The 11,493-nt window shown below is 46.5% G+C and overlaps 1 protein-coding gene across 1 annotated transcript in view; it reads right to left on the bottom strand.

Annotated features, from left to right (window-relative positions):
- Positions 1 to 11,493, bottom strand: part of Snx29 (sorting nexin 29) — a 442,208-nt gene that overhangs the window by 423,745 nt on the left and 6,970 nt on the right. Inside the window, exon 2 of the mRNA XM_013347415.2 lies at positions 1,496 to 1,557. Within this exon, the coding sequence (XP_013202869.1) occupies positions 1,496 to 1,557 (62 nt within the window). The remainder of the gene's footprint in view (positions 1 to 1,495; positions 1,558 to 11,493) is intronic.

Genomic DNA, 11,493 nt, shown 5'->3' with positions numbered 1-11,493 from the left:
GAACGCCTTTAATCCCAGCACTCGGGAGGCAGAGGAGGCGGATCTCTGGGAGTTCGAGGCCAGCCTGGTCTACAAGAGCTAGTTCCGGGATGGGCACCAAAGCTACAGAGAAACCCTGTCTCGAAAAAAAAATCAGAGCTACAATGCTACCCTAACCATTTCAGCCATGAACCCAGTCCACATAGTCACCTCACCTTCGCCTCTGTTGTTGTTGGTTTGATCTGCTTTGTTTTGAGACAGTCTCACTCTGCATCCAATTCACAGCCAATTCTGTGACCAAATTCACAGCAATCTTGGGATTACATACATGTACACACTCCCAGCTCACTATTCCATGTTAAAGACAAAATCTTTTTTATGGGTAGCAAACTTGCATCCTATGAGACTTAGGATTAAAAACTACATACAATCAAAAAAGGATACTGTTATCAGAATTTGTGACATGCCAAGTGGTCTATTTTAATTGTAGGTAAATGATAGATAGATAAATACATTTGCTGTTTTTTGTTTTTTAAGATAAATGTCACAGTTCAACTCCTCAGAATAACCGAGAAGTTGTGACCAGAAGCCCCAACCTGCTTCTTTAGGTGCTACATGAACAGCCACTGAACTCATTCCTTCTCTTGCTGTCCTGTGTTCTGGATTAACTGCAGACCAAACTCTACCTGTGCTAACAAGTGTGATTCATCCAGCATCCCGTGCAGAGGGAGGGCCAGACTCCAGGGGAGAAGAGACGACCTTAGGCCTATAAACTCTATGACCAAAAGAAACCCGAGCAAGAAAGGGTTTATTTCATCGGACATGTCCACATCGCAATCATCACCAAGGGAAATTGGTGCAGAAAACTGAGGTAGGAAGTGAAGCAGAAGCCATGGAACACACGGCTCACTGGCTTACTCTGCCTGGCTTGCTCAGCCTTTCTTAGCACAAGGTTGACATGTGATGACAGCTAGCATTACAGTGTCAGGCAAGCCAGCATCAGCAGCCACAGCAGCGTATCAGGAAGCCAGCACAGCTGCTGGCAACAGAGGCTCAGGGCGTTTGTACTTTGGGAGTCGTAACTGCAAGGCAGCACCTCTGAAGAGCTGCCCTAAAACAAATCTGCTGGGAAATCAAATTCTGAAATGAAGACCGTCATTGCTGAAGGATAGACTTTGAAACTCCAAACCAATAACTTCCTCTATCCCTACTCTTACTGCCTTCCCTGCTCAGTCATTCCCTAAGGAAACTCTTTGTTTAGCCATTCTCTGAAATAGCTGGACTTGGTGGTACACAGCTGTAATTCCAGCAGTTGGGAGGCTGAGGTGAAAGTACAAGGCCAATGTGCGTTACTTAGGGAGTTCAAGGCCACCCTGGGTGACCTGCTGAACCTAGTCTCAAAACAAACCCAAAACCATTCCCAGACACAAAATAAAGCTGTGCACATAAAAGGGAAGAAATGACTTCTACGTTACCTTCGGACATTCACACAAAAGGCTGCTGTGTGCATTCTTACCTGCTTCACTGCGTCCAGCAGTCGCTCCAGCAGGAATTGCCTTTTGTCATCATTCTGTGACCCTGAAATGAAATGGGGTTTAATTACTTCTATTTGATAACTAGACTCTGATTAAGGCTTTCTGGCACGCAATGCCAAGCACAGTGACACAGGCTTTTACCTCCCAGTACTCAGGAGGTAAAGGCAAGAGGATCTCTGTGAGTTTGAGACCAGCCTGGTCTACATAAGCAAATTCCAGGATAGCCAGAACTACAGAGACTCTGTCTCAAAAGAGAAAAAAAAAGACTTTCTGACATTTGACATAATACATGGCTGTCCACAAACAAGCCCAGTCCTCTATTCATCTTTAACAAAGTAAGTGGACAAACTGGGCACTAACGATCTATACCACTACAATGAGGTACTACATCACAGGAAAACAGTTAAACTCAGTTTCCACAGATTGAACGTATCAGTTTCTTTGTTGTGATACTACTGATACTTTAGGGAATGTAGCAATGTCCCTGGCCTCTACTCAGTGGATACCATTAGCATGTGCGCATAGACACACACACACACATAGAAATAACCATGCCAACTGTAAAAATAATCAGGCTAGCTAAGGATAAAACAATTATATTTTATTTATTATAAGGGGGAAAACTCATGAAACAGGAAACAAGAAGTCCAATCACAGCAATGTCCTGCTGGGAAAAGATGCAGAGTGCACACGGAGGTGCACACCTTTTTACCTGGGTCCCAGTGAAGTCACGCCTTAACTAAGACCCACCTCTTCAAGATTATTGGCTAGCAATGCTTTCCCCATCACACACACACAGAGTTGGCTTCCTACATTGTCAAACATGTCCTGGAGGGTAGGGCTGCCCCTACCCATGAAGTAGCCTGTAAGTTGCCTGGAATGGCAGGCACTGTCCTTGGATGGTCTTACTACCTTTTCCCCTACTATCAGCTAGACAGGCTGGGAAACCTAGTTGCTAACTTTCTCAGCTATTGCTGACCTTACAGAGTTGGTCAATGATGTCTGGGGATGTGACCCAGTCGACAGAATGCTAGTCTAGCATGTGTGGGGTCCTGGGTTCAGCACCTCATGAACCAGAAATAGTGGACACACCAGTTATTAGAAAGTGGACACAGGATGGTCGGGAATTCAAGGTCTTCCTTAGCTACAAAAGGAGTCTGGGGTCAGCCTAGATTGATTATCTGAGACCGTGTCTTAAAAATAAACAAACATCAACAGGTTGGTCAGTAAGAAGCAAGCAAGAGTGTGCTTGGTATGCTATCCCCTGCGAAATGGCGAAGGGTGTCGCTCCTTCCTCAATCCTCATGCCTGGGTTACTTTACTACTCTGAGCCAGAGCAGTCCTTTGCCCATTGAACTACATGCCCAAAGGGAAATCCAGGAGAACCACAAAGGAGCTTCCTGGTTCCTTTGTGTGCCTGGCAGTGAGATGCTAAGTCAATACCACAAATAATTCTCATCAATCAAAAAACACATCTGTTCAAACCAAAATAGGTGCTTGGTCGGTTTGTTACAGTTAAATAAATTCCCAAATGATTCCCACTAGAACAAGGCACACGCAAATGTTTACTAAGGAGCTTTAGGGAAGGGGCCTTCAGCACCAGGTAGACCACTAACAGGTGGCATAGATGCTCAATAAGAGGCCGGGAGGCACCAATCAACAGAGTTAGGCTGTAGATAGCAATGCCACAGTCACAGAGCAGTCACTTTGAACAACAGGAACAGAACTACTCAGTGGCCTCAATCCTGGGCCACACCAGGAGGATTGTTGGAGACACGGGAATGAAAAGGTATAAAGTCATTTTCTCATATATTAGGGAGAGAAAGTGGTGCATTAGCACACGAGTAATAAACAGTGATGGAGACAGGAAAAAAACCACAACAATAAAGCAGGAAGAGAGGACCGGAAAAGCCACTACAGCCAGCACGGTGTGGGCTCTCTGCACAAGTGACATGGGAGCTGAATTCTTCATAAAGAAGAGCAGCAGCTATAGAAGGGCCCATTCCATGCAGAGCAAACAGCTAGGGGAGAGGCTGAGGCAAGACAAGCTCAGCTTCTGTGTTTCAGGATGAGAGGGCCAGGGGTAGGCATAAGAACCATCAGACAGGACTACAAGTCTCCTGGGGTTGGGGTGGGCAGGACCATCAGACAGGGCAGGAGAGCATCTAGTTGGTCATGGAGGGTGCTTCAAACCAGTCTAGCAGGCTAAGATTCTGCTTTAACCTGGGCACTAACTGGTGCAAGTGTGAGTCTGATGGAAGACATTGGCCCCTGAAGTCTGTGCTGGAATCACATCATGGTGCCTGCCTTCCTCCAAGCCGGGGGATAAAACGAAGACACTCAAGAAATAATTACTTGCTGAAAGAGGCTTTGACAGGCAGCCCTACACCGGATTCTCAGCAGACCCTCACACCCCTCGCCCCTGTGCCTCTCCTTAGCCCTCTCTTCACTTAGCAGAAGGGTCAGTTTCTGCTCTTCCCTCTTAACACCAAAATGGAAAGTAAAGCTTTCTTCCTTCCTTTTTCCAAGTAACAGACTCAATAACTCCTCACATTGGACAGTAGCAACTAGAAATGACAGTTTCACCCTGGAAATGCCTCTACCATGTTATTCTCATCATAACAGAAATGTATGTGACTAAAATACAATAAAAACAAATCAGGAAAAAGAAAAAGCTCTTCTACCTCCCTGGACAGGCACTCTCCTAGTCAGCCATGTGCCCAGCCACAACTACTAATTTGTGAGGAGTGGGAGCATCTGTGTGCACCACACAGGATGTGTGTATGTTTGTGTATGTGCAGGTACATGTGTGTGCATATGCATCCCGACACAAGAGTTTAGCCTCAGGTTTCATTCCTCAGGAGCTGTCCATTTGGGCTTGTTTGTTTGTTTTCCTTTTGAGCGGGGTCTCAGGTTAGGCTGGTAATCCAGGGAGCACCAGGGATCCACCTATCTCTGCCTCCCAGTCTCCAATTATGAGCATACTCCACTGCATCTGGCATTTTCACATGGGTACTAGGTTTTGAACTCAGGTCATCATGTGCCCTGCGAAACACACCCTAGAGGTTCTCAGCCTAGAAGCTCTACCTGGCAGTGATCTCTACCGTCATGAATCCCAGTGAGACGATCAGACCCAGCAGGGCACCTGTGGTCACCTTATCCCTGCACAGACTTGGGAAGAGAGTGTCCAAGACACAGGGTGCACAGGCGGCTCCATGTATCAGTAGCAGGAAGTACAGAGGAAGGCCCCTGGCTATGAAGGCAGGAACAGGCATCAGGAAGTCACAAGATGTAAGTCCTCATCCTAGCCAGGCCACTTGCTGGCCATGTGACAAGGCAGTCACTTCCCTTCTCTAGACACTGGTTGTTGTACGAGAGTGTGTGTGCCACTAGCCCTGCATTATGCAGAAAGAACCCTGCACAAACTGGCACACAGAAACATAACGTGCTCTCTCACATTCTCCAGTGACAAACCAGAGAATGCAGCACACACGCATGCATGCATCAGAGCCCAGAAGCCCTACGGCTTCCAGCACTGAAACTCCACAGGAAGAGTGTCAAGTCAACACTATCTCCTGAGCCCCAACTGTGGGCTAGGTCAATAAATGATCTACACAATCCTTGACCAAGAAGGAGAAAGGGTTCCACTCAGAGACAGAACTAAGGCTGGGGGAGAAGACATTGACACTGGCACCACACCTGTCCACAAAATACCTTGCAATAACAGCCATGTCTCAGTTACACTCCAGAGGTGAACCCTAGTCTTCCTGCTATCTCCAGGGACAGTGTAAGCTAACACCAGCTGCTAGTGAGCCAAACAAGCTTCCTTATTTCTTCTTAGATCACCATCAAAATTAAGGTCTCAAAATGAAGGGACTCCACACAGTAATAGATATGTCTAGTGCGGGAAAGGCCCTGGGTTCCATCCCCAGCACTCCACACAAGAGGTCATATGTTCACGTGATATACCACAACCCAGTTCAAACGGCACCCTATGGCCTTTCCTTGTCCCTGTCCTTAAGAGCTAATTTTAATTTAGTGTTTAAATTCCAATGGTCCCATATAAATTTTATCCCAAACTTCTGCCTGAGTCTCCACTCAAACATTATCAGGTCACATTGCCATCTTGGTGGCAGGAATGAGAAAGTGAGAGTTTGTGCTATCCTTCTCAAAAGGACAGAAAAACTCAGAGGCAGAGACAGGGGAGGTTGGGGGCAGGAGTGGGTGGCGGGTGGATGGCTCTTGAGTGATAAGAATGTTTTAGAACAGGACAGAAGTGATGGTCACTCATTATAAATGGCACTAGAATGCTCAATTTAAAATGAAGGCTAACTCTGTGTCATATTGATAAAATATTTTATGGGGCTGGGCAGTGGAGGCAGAGGCAGGAGGATCTCTGTGAGCTCAAGGCCAGCCTGGTCTACAGAACAAGTTCCAGGACAGGCTCTAAAGCAATAAAGAGAAACCCTGTATCCAAAAAAAAAATACTATGGGAAGGACTGCCACAGATAAAAGGAACAACTGGAGGACTGCCCCCAAAGGATGGAGCAGTGAGCTCCACCCCGGACCCTCTTACATACTTCTAGTTACCTGGGGAGCACCTGTCAATGTTGGGGGCCAGGGTCCTCACGGGAAAGCACATACTGCCCAGCTATGAGGATTCAAGGAACTAATGAGAGGTCTTACCCAGGAGTGGGGGTAAATAACATTCTCAGCTGGGTGGCTTCACCTCCCAGGAGTAGCCAGCAGAGGATAGAGACTTTTTTTCCTGGAGATGGGGGGAAAAAATCCAGCCCAAACCATCCAGGAACTGGCTGGGCCGTGGATGATCTTGCTGTCTGGTCCTCACTTATGTCTGTGGCATTCTGGGAAAACAGGCTGAAGATGCTGAGAATCAGTCCCTGAGCTACCTCTGGAACCAGCACTCTACAAGGAAAGGCATCCCTAGTACCCTGGAGGCTTTTTGGTTGAGTTTTTGGTTGTTTTATTTTTGCTATTGTTTGTTTTTTGAGACAGGGTCTTTCTATGTTGCACTGGCTATCTTAGAACTCACTGTGTAGATCTGTCTTGCCTCTGCTTCCCAGGTGCTGGAATTAAAGGTGCCACAATACTTGGCTCTTGCTGTTTCTAATTTTTATGGGATTTATTTTGTCTGTTTTTTTCTTATCATGGATTGGAGAAACTAGGCTTGGTGGTGAATATTTAAAAATCATAGCACTCAGTAAACTATCACAGGAGGATTGCCATGAATTTGAGGTCAGCCTCCTTCTCGTTATTAAGAGTGGTTTCTAATGCTCAGCTGCCTTGAAGTCTCCTCTGCCAACACCATTAATCCAAAACTTTTCAACTTAGCCTCAGACAGATTCTTAGAACAAGGGGGAAAAGCACACACATTCTTTACCAAAATATCACAACAATGTCTCTAGGCCAGTTACTAATATTCGTACCCCCTGAAACTCCTTGAGCTGGGCCCCACAGTCCAAATCACCCTCAGTACTGTATTCCATGCTCCTACTAGGATGGCCCAATAAGGCCCATTTAAAGCTTTCAAATTCTTTTCTAGTCCAAAGTCCACATTCTACCAACAAGCAGCATGATCTGGCCTGTCACAGCAATAGCCCAGTCCCTGGTACCAACCTCTATCTCAGTCACTGTTCTGTTGCTGTGAAGAGACACCATGACCAAGGCAACTCTTATAAAAGGAGCATTTAATTGGGGGCCGGCTTACAGTTCAGAGGGTGAGTCCATAATCATTGTAGCAGGGAATGTGGTACCAGGCAGACATGGTGCTGGAGAAATAGCTAAAAGCTACATCCTGATCAGGGGCAGAGAGAGAGAGAGAGACTAAGCCTAAAATGGGGTTTTGGGGCCTCAAAGGTCACTAACTCCTAATCCTTCTAATCCTTTCAAATTTCCTGGTGACTAAGCATTCAATGTGTGAGGCTATGGGGGCCCTGGGAGCCATTCTTATTCTTATTCAAACCACCACAGTCACTGTGGTGTTTTCCTTTTATTTATTTATTTTATTTTTTTCAGAGACAAGAGTTTCACCGCTTAGTCCTGGTTGTCCTGTAGACCAGGCCGGCCTCGAACTTAGAGATCCTCCTACCTCTGCCTCCCAAGTGCTGGTCATATATCACCCAGCTGAGCTTCTGCTTAAAAAAACATGAGAAAGAAGAAAGAGTGGAACGTCGGCTAAACAAACACAGGCACAGAAAATGGAATGGAACGTTTGGGGATGTGTCTCAGTTGGTACAGGGCTTGCCTGCCACACATGAAACATCTAAACCATGCATGTGTATACCACTGTAGGTGCACACCTGGGATCCCGCACTGTAGGTGCACACCTGGGATCCCGCACTGTAGGTGCACACCTGGGATCCCGCACTGTAGGTGCACACCTGGGATCCCACCACCGGATATTAGAGGCGGGAGAATCAGGAGTTCAAGGGTAATCTTCAGCTTCATAACAAGTTCAAGACCAGCCTAAGTCACTTGAGACTGTTTCAAATGAGAAAGATAAATAGGCTGGAGAGATGGCTCAGTAGTTAAGAGCACTGGCTACTCTTCCAGAGGACTTGGGTTTGATTCCCAGCACCCACAAGGCAGCTCACAACTGTCTGTAACTCCAGTTCAGGGTGATCTGGCACCCTCTTCTGGCCTCTGCAGGCACTAGGCATGCATGTGATACACAGACATATATGCACGAAAAACATCCATACAAAAAACATAAAATAATCTTAAAATGTAAAATAAAACCTTAAAAAGAAAAGAAAAATGAATGGGATGGGGCTAGGTAAGTTTCCCTCCTCAGGAAAAGGTGCCCAGACATGGCAGGGTGTAGGGGAGAGGGGTAAGAGAAGCACTTCTGCCAGGCATGAGGGTTCCTGGGCAAAGTGGAAATCAGAACCAGAGAAGGGGTCCCTATCTCCACAGTCTTTACGCTGCTCTCTCACTCCAAGCCCCTCCCTCAACCTCTACTACCTGAATAAAGGCATCTCTCAGCCCTTCCAGCTGCTCCGAATCAAACTTAGGCAAATCCTTTCCCATCGAGGTCTCTGTTCAGATAGATGTGCACACGTGTGCGCGCACGCACGCGCGCACACACACACACACACACACACACACACACACTGAGAGGTCTTCCTGATGCCATATGCTAGCGTTTCCTCCACACAGACAGTTTACCAGACAGACTACACACACAGCTCTAGGCCCATCAGATCCACAGGGAGCTTCAGGATGGCTCCCATGGTCAGCCAACCCTGGAATGTCCCTGGAGTGCCTCTGTGAAGGAGAGCTGTACAGACACAGTCCTACAGACTCCCTAAGCACCTCTATGCAACTGAGCCCAAAGCCAGATCAATGTTCCTAAGCATTTCCAGTACACACTCTGTAGAGTCCCATGTTGTAGACTTCAGCTTAAGCAACTTCGGCCATATTCCAGGCCAGTGTGCTGCTCAGCAATCCAGTAAAACCCATTTCCCTAAGCTGACCCTACTGCAACAGACACCAAGCTAGACAGCCCTTTGCTGAGTGGGTGATGAATGCCCTGCCAGCACTGCCAACTCACTCATAGCACTTCACAATGGTACAACTGCTTGGGTACAAACGCAGTCGGTGCCACCTCTGGGAAACCACCTCAGAGTCATAAGGCAAAGAAGGAAGGCCATCTACCCTGCACACCAATATTTGCAGCACAAAACACGGAGAAAAGAAAGAAGCGGGCAGGAGAAAGGAAGATCTAGCTAAGTCCCAAACTGTGCTACATGAAAATGATGGACTGCTGTTAGATTGTGCAGCCCATAACAGTGACCAGTATGCAGTCTCTGGAGCAAGGTTCGATCTGGAAATATTAGACATGAAAGCAAAATTAAAATTCTATTGTAATGATAAAATGAGCCACAGCACAGTCCTTCAGTTTTCTTTCATTGTCTTCATTCCAGGGTCCTTTAGACATTTTTACCTAGCCACCCTCTCTATGGTATCTCCCCCATCCCTTGAAACAGTCTCACTATATAGCCCTAGCTGGTCTGAAACTTGCTACGTAGCCAGTCTATCCTCAACTCACAGAGCTCCTTCTGCCTGGGCCTCCCAACTGCTGGGATTAAAAATGTGCGCCACCACACACAGCTTTAGCTCCAAAGGTCCAGAGTGTTAAGAACTTGACTCTTGTTAGGCAGTCAGAACCTAGACATACAGCAGCAGCAGTGGTCAGAGGCATTAGTCCGGGCCACTGATGGCAAAGATGTTACAGCCCTTCTGACACTGGAACAAGAGCATTCTACCATAATACACCAGCCCTGTGACATCATGAAGAAGAAAGATATTAATAGCCTTTGAATGAAAACCACATTTTTTTTTCCAGTCACTGTTTCAGCAGATTCTTTATTCCAAGAGCAAGTCACTCCTGGATAGGGCCCAGTCAACAGCCAAGGAGAAAACTATGACCTTCAATTTTCCAGAAAAATAAGAAATTGACAAGATATATACATATTTGAGAAAGGAAGCAGCAGTCAGACTCGGTGGTTTCTCAGGCCCTCGATTCCCCTACCTTCAAACAAGGATCTCAGCATTTTTCTAACGTGAGGGTTCCTGAGATGTTAGCTTCTGACAGACAAGAGCACCAGGGCTTCCTCATATAGTTGGACAAAAGGCAGTGCTTGAGACTAATAATAACCTCTTCTTCCCCGTAAGAGCAAACATGCTTACTACCTAGAATTCCTCAGCTCCTAGAGGCAGCAGTGGACTGTTCCTACTACTAAGTTCTCCAGGAAAGCATCTGACCACTCCCTCCCTAAGAGAGGCCCACACAGGTCTGCCAGTTAGGTCTCTTTCCTCCTGGCATGTTGGTTACTTCTACAGGCAAATGTAAATCAACAACAGCTATGTGGGATGTATATGTTAATTTGCATCGAGGCATATATTTTGCACATAACTCTATACCCTGCATGTTTTGTTTTTTCTTTTTAAGACAAAACCTCACGTAACCCAGGTTGACTTGGAACTCTGTGTGGCCCTTGAACTCCTGATCCTCCTGCCTCCACCTCCTGAGGCTGGAATTGCAGGTGTACAGCACCATGTCCAGTTACGTGGGGCTGAAGATGGAACTCAGGGTCTCATGCATGCTAGGCAGGCACTCCACCAACTGAGCCACAGTATCTTCAGCTCCATCCTGTCCTAGCAGAACATGAATTTCAATTAATGTGTACACAGTGACTTGTGTGTAAGTCTATGCTTTCCTTCTTACTATCTCTGAGGCCATAACACATGGTGTTAACACATTCCCCACCAATGGGTATGTTCATTGTTCTGGCCTGGGGATATATGTTTATCTAATTGTGTGCACCATCCAGGTGCAGTACACTTCCCCAGATATTTGCACGTAATGTTCGCAGCCTTAAACCCATCTTATCCCTGCTTCTACTCAGACATTTTAAATTCAAGAATAGAGCAGAGCTCAGTGGCTAATTTATAGGACATACAAGAAACTGGAAAGCATGTTAAGTCACATTAAAAGGAAGCAATCAGTAAAATCCTTGTGAAGAATCCACAGAACAGAAGAGCATGCTTCCTTCAAAGACAACTGCAGACAGCTTAGGGGAGGGAACGCTAAGCACGTATCCCTAAGAGGCTGAGGCAGAAGAAGCTCACGGTAGGAATATCTGGACTTTGAGGTCAGCCTAGGTTACACAGCAAAACAGTCTTCAAAAATGACACTTTGGCCGGGCGGTGGTGGCACATGCCTTTAATCCCAGCACTCGGGAGGCAGAAGCAGGCGGATCTCTGGGAGTTCGAGGCCAGCCTGGTCTACAAGAGCTAGTTCCAGGACAGGCACCAAAGCTACAGAGAAACCCTGTCTCAAAAACCAAAATAATCCAGGACAGGCACCAAAGCTACAGAGAAACCCTGTCTCAAAAAACCAAAAAAAAAAATGTGGCACCAGAGATCAAACCCACAACCTTGGGGCATACTAACC

The sequence above is a fragment of the Microtus ochrogaster genome, chromosome 7 (genome assembly GCF_000317375.1).
Source record: "Microtus ochrogaster isolate Prairie Vole_2 chromosome 7, MicOch1.0, whole genome shotgun sequence".
NCBI lineage: Eukaryota > Metazoa > Chordata > Mammalia > Rodentia > Cricetidae > Microtus > Microtus ochrogaster.
The sequence above is the reverse complement of the archived record's forward strand: the minus strand, read 5'-3'. Positions and strand labels throughout refer to the sequence as shown.